At 31.5% G+C, this 16793-nt stretch overlaps 1 protein-coding gene across 1 annotated transcript; it reads right to left on the reverse strand.

Moving 5' to 3' along the window:
* Positions 1-15042: 15042 nt before the first annotated feature.
* LOC127731256 (melatonin receptor type 1B-B-like) lies at positions 15043-16561 on the reverse strand. The gene has a single exon (XM_052240283.1). The coding sequence runs from the start codon at positions 16520-16522 to the stop codon at positions 15602-15604; it is 921 nt and encodes a 306-aa protein (XP_052096243.1). The 5' UTR covers positions 16523-16561; the 3' UTR covers positions 15043-15601.
* Between the last annotated feature and the right edge of the window lie 232 nt (positions 16562-16793).

The raw sequence follows: 16793 nt of genomic DNA on the forward strand, positions 1-16793 counted from the left end.
TACTGATAACAAAATCAATATCAGTACCAATAAAAACAATATTTAATGATCTAATTACAGTGTTGAATTGGTAACCTTTTAGAATAAGTTTATTCAAAGGATCGATAAGTTTACCAGGATCGTTTCTAAATTTCCGGGCACGGTAAACAATATTGCCGTAAAAAAATTAGTAAAGGTTTTAAGTAATTTGTGGTAACGAAATCCCTGGCTTACTAATTTACCAGTAATACAAAGATTACTTTCGTTAAAATCAAAAACGTCACAACAGACACGGGCATAGCGAACGAGTTGTGAAATATAAACACCGTAAGATGGTGCCAAAGGAACATCACCATCCAAAAAGGGAAAATTAACAATAGGGAACGAAAAATCGTCCCTTTTGTCATAAATTTTAGTGTGGAGTTTCCCGTGTAAAACCGAAATATCTAAATCTAGGAAAGGACAGTTGTTACCGTTTTAATTTGATTTATTTAAAGTAAGTTCCTTTGGGTAAATTTCGGCAGTATATTGAGAAAATTCTTGATTATTTAACGAAAAAATATCATCTAGATAACGGTAAGTGTTGTTGAATTTATCAATTAAATGCAATTTAGACGGGTTTTTACTGAGTTTGGTCCTTAACTGTGATTCATAACAGTACAAAAACAAGTCTGCTATTAAAGGGGCGCAATTAGTGCCCATAGGAATGCCTACAACCTGTCGATAAACTTTGCTGCCGAAACGTACATAAATATTATCAAGGAGAAAATTTACAGCTTCAATGATCTCATCACACCTCCAGTAAGTATATCTAGCATATTTACCTTTCTCATTAGAGAAGAAGGCTTTAAATGAGTTGCAGCAAATATATTTGCATTCAGATTTACCAAACGACCATTTAATTAAACAGTCAAATTTTTGTTTGATAAGATTGTGTGGAAGTGTAGTGTAAAGAGTAGAAAAGTCAAAACTGTCAACAGAATCAAAAGGACCATCAAAAGCACGTAATTTATCGAAAACATCCAAAGAATTTTTTACACTCCAAAAATAGTTAATTCCACTATTTTCATATATTTTATTACAATAGTTTATGATAAGCTTTTTGATAGTAGTTAAGGAACTTGTTAAAAGCACTGAAAGACTGTTTCGGTCGGAAGTATGACAAATAATATAAAGAATCATAACGGATGTCCATTTCTGTTATATTTAGTCATCCAAATTTACAGGGTCACATTCCTTGAGACGATATAAAGGAGGATAAAAACCAAGACAAGTAGAAACTACTCTTCCGTGTAAAAGGGAACCCCTTAGGTGTCATTTTAATGCCTTTTTGGACGACCTATGTTTGCAATAAACTTTTAATAAAAAGTCATATCAAAAAAGAATTCGTTCGTCAAATTTGCGAGAGTTTCATATGAATTACAAAACAAAAAATACAGTGTTTTGATTTTTTTCTAAAGGCTCGACAACCATGAAAGGCAAAAAAAAATAAATAGTAGATATCATTATGAAGCTGATACCTTATTCTAGAACTTGAACTCTTTCTTATGTTTCTGGTATAATTTCTGAATTTTCTACGATTTTCCAGAACTTCAGTTTAGCATTTTATTATTCTGTCAAAACGTGTCTTTCAATCTGGCAGTGTAGTACGAATTTTCAAAATGTTGAAAAGTAGAAAAGAACAAATTTAGTGTCAAAATGAGATATCATTTTAAAGAAGGAATATTTTGCTACAATTTGGTGTAAATAACGAATGTTAAATGTTATTGGTATACTGTAAATGATTTTCTTTCGAAGCATGCTGAACATTTTAAGTAGTGCATTTAAAAAAACCACCCACAGGTTATAATCTGGTAAAGGATAAATAACTACTTGAACTAGACATGTAAATGAAATACAATTCAAAAGCTTAACCTTTTTTCTATAACATCGTGTTGATTTTATGAAAATGGTTATAAAAATAAATTTTCTATGATTTTTCAAAAAAACGTGTTTATAGTTTACATTGACGCCATTTTGTTCAGTTAAGTTCCATACCGACGAAGTACAGACAAAATATATGAATATAATAGATTTTCCCTTTGGAATTCATGGTTTTATTTTAAACACGATTTATCTATTTTTTTTTATTTTAAATACTTTTTTTAGAACTTAATCATTATTTCATATTTTTTCATTACCTTTGTTTCGGATGAAACTCATGTGTCTATTTCATCCCATCATATTTCATACCTTCATGAAATATCAAGATGAAAACAAAGAAAAGCGTTTTTCATAAGAGACTTTGCATGTGGTTGAATAGTTTTTTTTTTTTTTTTTTTGTGTACTTTATTTATTTTAATATTTATTCAAGATTAACATATCACCAAATATACTCATTTCGGACTGGACAGTTTAAGGTGTAATACCACCAAATCATGTGACATCCGGTTTCTCACGAGAAAGGGTAGAAAAAATAATCCCTTGAATTTGACAGTTGAAGGAAGTTAACCCTGCATTTCATTGTAGAAAAAAAACTGTGACATATATCTTGGGTGTTTCAAAGCACCATTCTTTTTTTATTTGGTGTTTCTATGAAATATTTTGGAAACTTGAGGTTACATGGTTACTAAAGCTTGTAAACCGGGAAAAGGGGTGAAAATTTAATTGTTAACTTCCAGTGATTGTTATTATCTTATATACGATGTAAGAAGATGTGGTATGAGTGCCAATGAGACAACTCTCCATCCAAGTCACAATTTGTAAAAGTAAACCATTATAGGTCAAAGTACGGCCTTCAACACGGAGCCTTGGCTCACATGAACAGCAAGCTATAAAGGGCCCCAAAAATGACTAGTGTAAAACCATTCAAACAGGAAAACCAACGGTCTAATCTATATAAAAACGAGAAACACTTATGAACCTCATCAACAAACGACAACCACTGTACAACAGGTTCCTGACTTAGGACAGGTGCAAACAAATGCAGCGGGTTTAAACGTTTTAACAGGCGCCAACCTTCACCCTAACCCGAAACAATAGTGTAACATCACAACATAGAAAGACACACTATAAAATATCAATTGAAATGGCTTAACTCAATCAAAAGACATATTAACAAAAACAAGTGAACATACACTGAACGAATAAAATTGATCTATAACACAATGTAAATACAAAATTAATAAAAAAGGGGGAGATGTAAAACAATATCAGAACGACAACCATAACCTTGGACAAAATGCCGCCAAATAAAATAACGTACACAGGTAAATAAAAATAATTTTGTTGTAAGGTATACATGGAGTACGGAAATATTTTTTATAAATGTTGTTCATAGTACGAGAACAGAAGTGAAAATTTATCGTCATACCAAACACTTATCAAATGTGGTATGTATTAAAATAGTGAGACGAGTTGCAATGAAATGTTATTTGAATTTTTGTCTGTAATACTGGACACAATAAAACTTTACTCATGCCAAATATTTCCTTATTTGAAATAAAGATAAATTCTGCACAATTTTTTGAAAAGTGACAATTTAACAAACACTAATAGGGGAAAATCAATGGTGGTATTACTCCTAAAGTACCAATAATTTACAACAAAGTCCGACAACTGGTGTCCGATTAAATGACCAAGTTCGATAACTGAGGCAAAACAAGTAATTAGCCAGTTAGAGCTACGGGATGTAATTAACGCATCGCCCGAAACAGAGATACATTATATGATTCCTTGAAGTCGGTCGCGTTTCCATTCTTTCTAAATATACAATTCCTTGGTCTGACGCAAGAATAGATCTAGAGAATAGCAAATTTACTTAAACAAAAATCCAGATGTTCATATAAACCGGGAATTTACAGGGAAAAATATAAGATAAGAATTACGCCGTAAATCTATGATGGTCTAATAAATGTGGTTCCCGCGGTGCATTAAATCAATGTTGAAAGAATTAACGATTGAGTGGCTTGATACAAGCAATATACAAGTTTCACATAAGCGACTCATCAACCTTGGTCTTGAAATCATATGCGCGTTTTAGTTTAAATCCCGCGATAATTTACGATATCATACGTGACAGGGGGCTATCCGATTTACATAATATTTGGCAACACAATAATAAATCAACCGAACCGATAATACACACCACTCTCTCTTGGTGTGTGCCGGAGGCAGATTGACAGATGATACCAGTACACAGTATTTTTGTCACATCAAACATAGCTATTTGAGAAGCTGTCACTGACATCATAGATATAATAGCTATTATATCTGTTGCAATTGTATAAAAACAAATGTAAGTGTTACTGTAGTATGACTTGGACGAATTATTACTATTATCTAAGGTTTTAATAATCGTTTATTTTATATATCCAAATAAATAGTATGACAGTTTAAACAGAATACGAATATTCGAAATCTTACTGAGAAAAATTCAGAATAACATAAATTTAAGATAAGAAGATGTGGTATGATTGCAAACAAGACAACTATCCACCAGAGACTAAATGACATAAACCATTTCAGGTCACCATACGGCCCTCAATGGGCAAAATCCGTACCGAATGGTAACCTATAAAAGGTCCTGACACAAAACAATTCCAACAAGAAAATAAGTCTTTTTGTTGACGTAAAAAGTTTAAAACAGTTGTATTTATAAATGAAATTGTTTTAAATAAAATTATAAATCATGCAGTTGCTATCATTTGCTTAGCTACAGTGCTGTATATCAGTTGCTATCATTTGCTTAGCTACAGTACTGTATATCAGTTGCTATCATTTGCTTAGCTACAGTGCTGTATATCAGTTGCTATCATTTGCTTAGCTACAATGCTGTATATCAGTTGCTATCATTTGCTTAGCTACAGTGTTGTATATCAGTTGCTATCATTTGCTTAGCTACAGTACTGTATATCAGTTGCTATCATTTGCTTAGCTACTGTGCTGTATATCAGTTGCTATCATTTGCTTAGCTACAGTGCTGTATATCAGTTGCTATCATTTGCTTAGCTACAGTGCTGTATATCAGTTGCTATCATTTGCTTAGCTACAGTGCTGTATATCAGTTGCTATCATTTGCTTAGCTACAGTACTGTATATCAGTTGCTATCATTTGCTTAGCTACAGTGCTGTATATCAGTTGCTATCATTTGCTTAGCTACAGTACTGTATATCAGTTGCTATCATTGGCTTAGCTACAGTGCTGTATATCAGTTGCTATCATTTGCTTAGCTACAGTACTGTATATCAGTTGCTATCATTTGCTTAGCTACAATGCTGTATATCAGTTGCTATCATTTGCTTAGCTACAGTGTTGTATATCAGTTGCTATCATTTGATTAGCTACAGTACTGTTTATCAGTTGCTATCATTTGCTTAGCTACTGTGCTGTATATCAGTTGCTATCATTTGCTTAGCTACAATGCTGTATATCAGTTGCTATCATTTGCTTAGCTACAGTGCTGTATATCAGTTGCTATCATTTGCTTAGCTACAGTGCTGTATATCAGTTGCTATCATTTGCTTAGCTACAGTACTGTATATCAGTTGCTATCATTTGCTTAGCTACAGTGCTGTATATCAGTTGCTATCATTTGCTTAGCTACAGTGATGTATATCAGTTGCTATCATTGGCTTAGCTACAGTGCTGTATATCAGTTGCTACCATTGGCTTAGCTACAGTACTGTATATCCAGTGGCGTAGCTAGGCGGAAGTTCGGAAGTCAAGGCTTCAATATCGTTTTGTCAAAAACAAAAAATCATAAAAAAAAAAAAAAATAAAAACGAGCTAGAGGTATGAGAGAGAGGGAGAAGACTCCGAGTGAGAGAAAGTGAAGGGGAAAATAAATTGGCACTTGTTCTCTCGTGTACTATATGCACTCTATAGACCTTTTTCAAGTTTAATATATATATATATATATTATATGTTACAGTAAAAATTGATATTCAGTAGATATTTCTTAGTTAGTACGAATCTTTCTACTGATTTTTACATCGCGATGACCTTGAGGTCACTCCGATGTATTGCTATCGCCTAGATTTCCATTATGTAAATTAGTTTTGGGTTTGTAACCGATCTATTAACATGATAAATATGCGCACATAAACGAGTGCAAAATAACATTCCTTGTCATTTGATATAAATACATCTCTTCAATGAATACTGATAAAAATATTTTTGTTTACAACATAAATTAATAATGTGAAAATGTTTTGTAGTTAGATATATATATATATATATATATAAGTAAAAAATCATTGATAATATCAATGCACACGTACCGAAAAATTGTGTTAAAGCATGCGGAAGAATATCTCAAAGAACGTTTTGCGACAGGACCGGTAACTCTGTAATTGTTTTTGCGGGAAAATATGAATGCCTACTCGTATCCAATCTTAGAAAAATCGAATTTTTACAGAAAAGTGTCCACCATGCACTTGCATTGCACTATTATTAGAACAGTAGAATAGAATGATATACAAACGGATGCAAATCATATATATATGTAACTGTTATTTTAATATAATATATAACAACAAATCAGTGTATACTGATTTGTATCACTACAATATAATAGTTATTACGGTGAAGTTGAATTTCCTGTCATTTATTCATCATACTCGCACGCACTTGTCTAGAAAAAAATATATATCTGTACATTAACCTCAGTTTCAGGTAAAGAGATATGTTGTTTTTTTTCTGAGACAAGTGCTTTTGACCATCCTCAAGAACTTGTGGTCATCCGATGTTCAGTACTTCAGTACTTTGATTTGGGTTGTTATCATATATTACAAACATAATATGGCAAAATACATAAACTTTCGTGAAATTCTTTTATTCATATTAACATTTGCTAATGTTTTGTTTGTGGTTTTTGTTTTTTGATACGAAAACAATTTTGGTTTGACAACTTAAAGGGTGTTGGAGGAAACAAGTTTTGCGTAAATTAACAAGATTGTCGTCTAAATATTGATTTTTTTTTTAAATTATTCAAAATTTGATATGTTTTTTTGTTAAATTTTGAATGAAATGACTTCAAATGAATTATCTTTTATCTTATAGACAATATTTAAAATATTTCCAATAAAATTTTGGTTTTGGTTAAGAATGTCATAATAATTACTCGAAATTTGTCAAAATTGAAGTGTTTAACCATATACAGGTATCAATAATTTGATCAAATGTTCTGAAATACATGTACACTAAAGTGTTGTTAAAGCCTCAAAGAACCTCATATGAACTTATGATACTGTGAATTTGAGTAAAGATTTGAGGACTTTTAGCAAATACTCTGACAGATAAATTCCTAGGTATTTGACTTATCTTTTTGATTCAGACAAGTTTGATTACATAATTTTATTTCATTATAAAGAAAAACAATATATTTCTTTATTGTGTCTATTTTAGTAATGATCTAGTACTATTCAGGATCTTCCTAATACAAATCTATATATCCCAATTACTACAAGTAGTTAGACTATCATTTGATCCGATCTGTTCTGGTTTTTAATTAGTGTAAATCAGAATTCCAATTTCTACTAGTATAGATATTGGAATTCTGATTTGTAGTAAGAGGATTCTGGACCCAACAGAATTCCAATTTGTTCTGTATAGCATATGTATTTATTTCTAGTTCGACGTCTTAATCAAAGTGCATTTAAAGGTTCAATTCAGTTTAAAATGTAACTGGTGTTTAAAGGGTTTGGGACATAGAACGATATTTACTTCTATAAGTATTCTTAACAGCAAAATATATACAGCAATAAATGTCGTTCTTTGACTACAATCATGAAAATGTGATAAAAATGGATAATATCGAAAGAATTGTTACACAACTTCAAAGCACACTTATGTAGAGAAGATATTCCAGATGCTTTAATTTACAAAACTCCGCTTGCGTTTATCTTTTGAAACAAAAAAGTTAAGTATATCTTTCCAAATGATAGAAATGTCCAAGAAACCGAAATTTCCAGTAAATGTCTAAAATTTCTACCCCATTTATTTCTAAAAGTAGCACATGAAGATATAATTTTTATTACATATTTGAATTGACGAGGTGAAAAATAGCTTGTATGCAAACTTTCGTCTAAAAATCACTGTGGGGTCAAAACTTTATCATATGCCTTTAACGGGATGTATGAATACACAGTACCGAATTCTTTATGGAAAAGCCTGTCATCCAACTAGGATATTATGCTCGCCGTGACACTTGTTTCAAACCCACCACTTTCATTTGTAAATTGTTTGTATTAAGGCAGAATATGCGTTAATTCTTCCAACGATTATTTATGGCATGCGGGATCCACATTTATTAGACCATCATAGATTTACAAAGTAATAATTGTTTTATATTTTCCCATGAAAGTTAGCGGTTTGTATGGACATCGAAATTTTTAGTTAAGTAAATTTGTTATTCTCTATTCCTTAAAAGTATTCCAATTTTCCGACATTATCTCTCTTTGTACAATACTCGAATTATATCATTGCGTCAGACCTCCAAACATCTACATGACATTATATGGCATAAACTATAAAGTTTTCACTTTATTAAATAAAATATATCTGCTAGACTGATCACGAACAGGGTATACAACAGGGTACACTTACGATCAAATTATTTGTCTTTTAAAGATTTTGTCACCAAATTATTCCTATTTATCCTAACGGCGACTGAATAATTTATTTACTTTGTACATTCGTTGCAATGACTATAACAAGGCTTGAAATGTTGTTTGTGTTTGGTGGGCAAAGTCTTCCAAACCTCCTTCTTACTTTCTAATGATCAAATGATAGTCCCATAAAATTTGATTACTCATTTTCAAGAGCATTTTATGAAAAGGGAAAAGTACCGATAAGATCTCATCAAGTATAGTTTGCAGTAAAAATGAACGTTTTTTTTGGTTGAGATTTGATGGCTTACCAGGTGTGATACTAGATGAAATTAGTAACAAATGAGTTGTCAAGTTTTGTTTTGTTATTATTTGCATCAAAATATAAATAAGTCGACAATGGAAAAATTCAGATAGGCCTGGAGGGAATACTATGACTATATAGAATTGAAGATAAGTTCCCTCTCCCCAGCCTCCCCATTCCCAATCTTTCAAAGCCCTTGTTTCATTCCTTAAAAAAATGTGTTGAATTATGAAAATTTTGAATGTTCTGGATTTTTTTTAACCATGCCGTAACGCTGTAATTTTTTTCTCTGTAATTCTATAACCATGAATTGTACAGTATTTATGTGTAAAGTATACGGAAGCCCAGAGGGGACCTACAAATAAATAATATTATATCGTTATCTCAATATATATATCGTTATTTCGATATAATTAAATCGTTATCTCGATATATTTATCTCGTTATCTCGATATTTATATCGTTATATCGATATATTTATTTCGTTATCTCGATATAATTATATCGTTATCTCCATATATTAATTTCGTTATCTCATTATATATATATATATATATATATATATATATATATATATATATATATCGTTATTTCGATATAATTAAATCGTTATCTCGATATATTTATCTCGTTATCTCGATATTTATATCGTTATATCGATATATTTATTTCGTTATCTCGATATAATTATATCGTTATCTCCATATATTTATTTCGTTATCTCGATATAATTATATCGTTATCTCGATATTTATATCGTTATTTCGATATTTATATCGTTATATCGATATAATTATATCGTTATCTCCATATATTTATTTCTTTATCTCTTTATAATTATATCGTTATCTCGATATAATTAAATCTTTATCTCGATATATAGTTAAGGTGGGTGGGGTTATTGCACCTTTTTTGCAAATTACTCAAAAACTTATACATATATCAAAATTTAGCAGAGGGTAAAATTGAATAGTACATAATGATCTGTATCTGCCAAATTTTAAGTTTAGGTTGATCGGTAAACTTATTAAAGAGCTATGGGCCTTTATTTGCAATTTTTTCAAATCTTCATATTAGTTTTGACAATATCTTGAAAGTCGTAAAAGCTAGAGCCTTTTTTAGTTTTTCATCAATATTCCAAAGTATTTCCTGTTTACAGAAATGTCATTTATCCAGGAGCAATAGAAAGCTATCAAAGTCCACTTCAATCTTTATTTAGCATTGAGTTTAAGAAATACATAGTTCCCTATGCATAATGATAAGCGCATACAATATCAAAAACATATAAAAGCATGATAATTATATAAAGGCTTTCATTGGTAGTAGATATGGAAATATAGAAAGTAATTGTGAAAATTTAGGAGAAATGTATGTCTTACTCTAAAAGAAGTATATAAATATATGCAGTGTTGTATATGTATATTTATTATATACTTAGTAGTAAATACAGATAAATTGTATGTGTAATACAATCATTGGCAAGCGTGCTGTATCAGCCACCCGTGATGATATCGATATCAGCACGGTTGCAAAGGCTTTATCACACCTTTAATTTATATGACGTCACGTCATCGATTGCAGTCACTGTTGCAAAGGCTTAATCAAACCCCTAATCTGTATGACGTCATGTCAAACCTCTAATCTGTATGACGTCATTTCAACCCCCCTTATCTGTATGACGTCATGTCACATTAAACACATCTACGTGAGGTATATGTATATAATAAAGTGTATATGATATGGCTTTTTCAATATCACACACCATATCAACCCTCAACCAATATAATCCCTCGAGCAGAGCTCTTGGGATTATATTGCTGTCTCGGGTTGATACGGATGTGATATTGAAAAAGCCATATGATGTTCTCTATATATTCTAAAATACGTCTAAACATCAGCCCAACAATGTTAGGTCTGTAAATTTGTTTCGCAAATTTTTTGTTCTTCCTTCGCCGGGATTCGAGCTCCTAATATATCGTGGCACCAAATCGCCTTGCACTTTGCCCGACGCGCTAGACCACTCGACCACCTAGGCTCTAAAATAATAAAGCTTTCGGTGGCCGGATGTTACTTTTCCTCGTCGTATATTTTAAAATATATATACATATACAACACTTCATATATTTATATGCTTCTTTTAGAGTAAGAAATACATTTCGCCTAAATTTTCAAAATTATACTGTTTCTTATTTGTTTTTATCGATCAAATCAAATCCATTCAATTCAAATTTTAGATTAAAAGCTAGAGCCTTAGTTTAAATTGGAAATCGTTCAGATCATTAAGAGCTACAATAAAGTCTTGTGGGCAAAACTTTCAGATTTTGCTTCTCTTAAAATACCAAAATTTGCAGATTTCGCATATTTTTGCTTATTTATTGAAAACTATAGGCCCCAGGTTTGCTTGAACATTTTTTTCTTTTTTATAATATACACAAGGTCAGTAACTCGATAAATCAAGAATATGGTCTTCGTTTTCCCGTTGTATTTTATTTATGTATAATTAAATTGAGAATGGAAATGGGGAATGTGTCAAAGAGACAACAACCCGACCAAAGAGCAGAAAACAACTGAAAGCCACCAACGTGTCTTCAATACAGCGAGAAAATCCCGCACCCGGAGGAGTGCTTCAGCTGGCCCCTAAACAAAAATGTATACTAGTTCAGTGATATTGGACGTCAAACTAAACTCCGAAATGTATAATAGAAACTTAAATTAAAAATCATACAAGACTAGCAAAGGCCAGAGGCTCCTGTATTGGGACAGGCGCAAAAATGTGGCGGGGTTAAAGGATGTTTTGTGGATTCTCAATCCCCCCCCCTATACCTTTAGTCAATGTAGAAAAAACAAACACACAGCAATACGCACAGTAAAACACAGTTTAAAAGAAGTCCGAGTCCGATGTCCGAATAGGTAACAAAAGAAACTAAATAAAATGACAATGATACATAAACTAACAAAAGAATACTAGCAGTTACTGACATGCAAGCTCCAGACCTCAATTAAATTGTCTGAATCAACATCTTAAAATTTTTAAAGGTATATTCCATTTTCTTTAAAACGAGCCATAAACCGACATTTTACATGTAATAATAAAAAAGTTATGCTATGAAACATCTCATAATTTGCACCTATTTACCGAGGTCGAATAACTATCGGTCAGCACCGGCTAACATCACTGGGGGATTAATCGAACATTCTTCATTTCGCGCGCTTCAGATGGATGACAAACCTTGAAAGACATTAAACAGGCTTATTTTTTTTGCGCTGGCAGTTTGATCCGCTTGCTTGATATGTCAATATCTGTTTACATTGATTGATGTTTGCTTAACGTCCAGTCGCAAATATTTCATGCATAATCGGAACGAAAAGAAGAAAGCGACAGACCAGGAAAGCCGATCGAATTGCCGGTGCAAAAATGTAATGTTGTTAAAGTTTTGTATCAATCTGTAGCTGACGCGAAAATGCGTAGAACTGCCGATTTTCAATATAGGTCCCAGACACGCTTGAAATAGTATATATATCTGTAATATACAAGAGGTCGGACAACTATCGGGGAGTGTTTGCTAAATCACTGGAGGATCAATTGACAGTTACAGTAACTCCTAACGACAAAACCATTATATTTATATTTTCCTGTGTACATTTTTTTTATTACAATAACGCCAATTTGTCCCAGGAAAGAGTTGTCTTATTAATTCTCTTACTACATCTCATTTATTACGATCTTGTGTATATTAAAGATATATATATACTAGTTCAAGCTAGCCTAAGACATTTAAAACTTAATGTTTAATAAAGGTTAAAATGGACTTTGTTAGCTTTCTATTGCCCCTGTATAGATGGCATTTTTGTAAACCGGGAACCTTAATCTGTAACCTGGACGACTTAGGTAAGCGTAAACAGGAAATATTTTGGAATAATAATAATAAAAAAAGGCTCTAGCTTTTAAAAATATTGTCAAAATTATAAAAAAAAATGAGAAAAAATGCAAATAAAGGGCCATAGCTCTGAAACGAATTTTCCGATCAACCTAAACTTAAATTTCGACAAAGGCAGATCATAATGTATTGATCAATTTTACTCTCTGCTAAATTTTGATATCTGTAGAAGTTTTTGAGTTATTTGAAAAAAGGTGCCATAACCCCACCTTAACTATATAATGATATCGAGATAACGACATAATTATATCGAGAAAATGATATAATTATATCGAGATAACGAAATAAATATATCGATATAACGATATAAATATCGAGATAACGAGATAACGATTTAATTATATCGAAATAACGATATATATATTGAGATAACGAAATAAATATATGGATATAACGATATAACGATATAAATATAGAGATAACGATTTAATTATATCGAAATAACGATATATATATTGAGATAACGATATAATATTATATTTTTGTAGGTCCCCTCTGGGCTTCCGTAAAAGTACTATAACTGACCTAATGCTCGGTATCTTGTCCTTTCAAAATGACAAGTCGGCCAGTGTACGGATAGAAAATGATAAATGGAGAAAGACGATTTTTCTTCTGACGTTTTCGTTACAAGAAACAGATAAGACAATTGTGTAACTTGCTTTTTCTCGTATGTTCTAAATTCACTCTATAGCCCTTATTTTCAAGTTTAAAATGAAATAAACTTAGATAACTATATGTATATTGCTTTTTTGTTCGACGTACATTTAAAGGACCATTTCAGTTTAAAAATGAATCCTGTATTTGTCTACAAGTTATGTAGGTACAGGCAAGTATTCTTAAGAGCAAATAGTTTAATGATAACTAGGGGCCGTTTAAAGTTGCAGTGAGGAGAGAGTTTTTTTGTTTTTTTGTTTTTTGTTTTTTTTTGCTCCGTGTTGAAGGCCTCACTGTGACTTTGAGATGAAGACCAGCAATACAAGCGCTGTTCCTTTTGTGTGTTTTTTTTTGCTGTGCATGTACTGATTTTGTGACATAGATGGATACCCCATATCCTTTGTTTTTCTATTATAATATTCACATTGATGGAATAAAAGTATGTAGTAGATAAGTTATGATTATGAATTTAAGGAGTATCACACTAAGAAAAGAAAGAACAGTTTGAATTCGCATTTATTTATGGCGTTACATTCTTTAATTTCACCAAAACATTACAATTTTACAATAAATTGATGAAACTTCTACCTACTGTCCTTGATATAATAACTAAAAGTCATGTAAAGTATAACATACATGTAAAGTATATTATAATAACATACATGTAAAGTATAACATACATGTAAAGTATAACATACATGTAAAGTCATTTTTTTGTTGTTGAGATTTGATGGCTTACTGTGTGTGATACTAAATGAAATCAATATAGTTAATGAGTTTGCAATCTTATATTTTATCAAAAATATAATTAAATCGACAATAAACAAAATCTGAATGAAGACTGGAGGGAAAGTCCTATGATTTGATATTAGCGAAAATAATCTTTCTCTAGGCCCCCTCCCCAATCTTTCAAAACTTTTGTTTCATTGCATAAAAAACCTGTATTCAATTGTCCAAATTTGAATGTTCCGGGTTTTTCTAACCATGCCCTATTGCTGTCCGGAATTATATTTTAGCCATAAATTGTTCAGTATTTATGTGAAAAGTACTCTATGTGTCCTAATGACCGGCAAGTTGTCCTTTCACAAGGACAGGTCGGTCAGTGTACGAACAGAAAATAATAAATGGAGAAAGACAGTTTTATTTCTTATGAAGAATTCGTTACAAGAGACTTACTTTTTTTATGTATCATATCCACTCTATAGGCATTCTTTTCAAGTTTAGAAAGAAAAAAAATTAAATATATATATGTATATAATATATTATGTATCATATATTGCTTTCTTGTTCGATGTCTTAATGTGGATCCCTACAGATATAGCATTTTTTTCCAACGTTGAATTTGCATACATATACTATGCAATGGCCTCTATAAAAATTTGAGTTGAAAAAATCATGTTAATAGATTCGTTTCCATGGTAACGATCACCAAAGTTGGTGCACCACATGTATGAATAAATGCATACCTGAAGTAAAAAATCTGGATTTTTTTCAAGCCTTTGAAAGTATTTTGAAAGGTTTGTTCTTCATTTATCACAAAAATAATGATTAAAATGTAAATAAAACACAAATAATGGTAGTTTTATACATATTTATTAAATCCCGCTCCAGTCTCGTTGACATTGCTGCACACAAAAAACACAGATTTTTTTCTTAAATTTCCAAATAATTGGTTCATTGATTTTTTTTTTTAATTTCACATCTGAGAGTCAAAACAATAAGCTTTAGAATAATAAAAATAAATATATGGGTCACCAGACTATTTTTGGGTCTAAAAACATTTTTGTTACCCCTGCCAACAGAGTAATCAACAGCAATTCTTTGTATATCAATCAAAACTTGTGTACAAAATGTGGCACATGTTGCCATATCTTTTGTTAAACCTACACACATCAACATAGTTTCACATTGATACCCAGAGGGGTTGAAGACAATTGAACAATATAATAGTGCTTTATATCCGTGTGTCCCAGTATATATACTTCAGATAGCATGGTAAATTAAAATCTACCAATATAAGTCAAAGAAAACATTTAACTTATCAGACATAAATAGTTACGACTCAAATCAGGATCAGATTCTAATCCAATGGTAAACTAAAATCTACCAATTTCAGTAAAAGAAAACATTTAACTGATCAGACATAAATCGTTACGTTGGTTCCGTTTACTCCAAAGCACTCATGCTGACGTTTGCAAAAAAAGGATTTTATAGCATCCCTAAAATGTCTGTTTCTATATCCTATAATAACAGCCGTGACTGAAGAGTTCAGAGACACCGGGACATACAGTAGTTGCGTGAGTATCCATCTATACGCTTCACTCAAATCAGGATCGGATTCTAATCCAAAAACTACTAATAATGGAATCCAACATATAGCTGAAATTCCAGATAACAGGAAAACAGTCACAAAAGCTTTTCCTTTTTGTCTTCTACGCGTTTTCGTGTGTTTATTTTGAATATTCTTAAGAAGTGTTTTTATTCTAGCTGCTTGTGAAAGTGCCGTCTTGAAAACAACAGAGTTAATCACAATAATGGATGCTATTATCAGCACACCAATAACTTGCTCTGCGATACTGAATTCGAAAGGAAAAACGTCAACAACACAAAGATGATAATGCTCCCATTTGTTTTTGAAATTGAATGGTAAAACTATGTAAATGATGCCAATAATGTATGCTAAGATGCTACTTATAACTACGTGGCGATTTCGAATTCGACTGTAGATTAACGGATGAACAATACAGAGGTATCTCTCTAAAGCAAGACAAAGAAGCACAAGTAAGGACGTTAATATTCCACCAAATATCAACATGAAAAGGCTCATACACACGAATTTCATATGAAATATATTTCCAGGATTTAACGTGTACGTTGAAAAAAATGCTATTCCAGTAGCAATGGTCAAATTGGTAAACGCAAGGTTGATAACTAATACATCATGTTTTGTCCTGAGACATGAGAACTTCAAAAATACAACAATGATACTCAGGTTTGATATCCAGGAGAATACGGTCGAAACTGTCAAGAAAGATGCGATCACGGTTTCGTATGTCATCAGCGATTCATCGTTAAATGTTACATTTGTTGAATTTTTCACGTCACTGAAGTTCCAATCACTATTGTTTGAAAATTCCATCTTTTAAAAATTTCATTAATTCCTTGAATCAAATACGTTTTGTGCCAGTATGGCTGTATACTAACATACTTTTCTGCATTATACTATGAAGAAAGTGACACCAGCTTGAACAAAGATCACGAAGGTATCTTATACATTTAGTAATATCTAATAGTTTTATCAAATTTCTGTTCGATGTAATCCTAAATTC

This window comes from Mytilus californianus, unplaced genomic scaffold, assembly GCF_021869535.1.
Source record: "Mytilus californianus isolate M0D057914Y unplaced genomic scaffold, xbMytCali1.0.p SCAF_1, whole genome shotgun sequence".
In the NCBI taxonomy this organism is placed as follows: domain Eukaryota; kingdom Metazoa; phylum Mollusca; class Bivalvia; order Mytilida; family Mytilidae; genus Mytilus; species Mytilus californianus.

Coding starts and splice junctions, on each gene's coding strand:
- LOC127731256 (XM_052240283.1), bottom strand. CDS start 16,522: ATGACATACGAAACCGTGATCGCATCTTTCTTGACAGTTTCGACCGTA.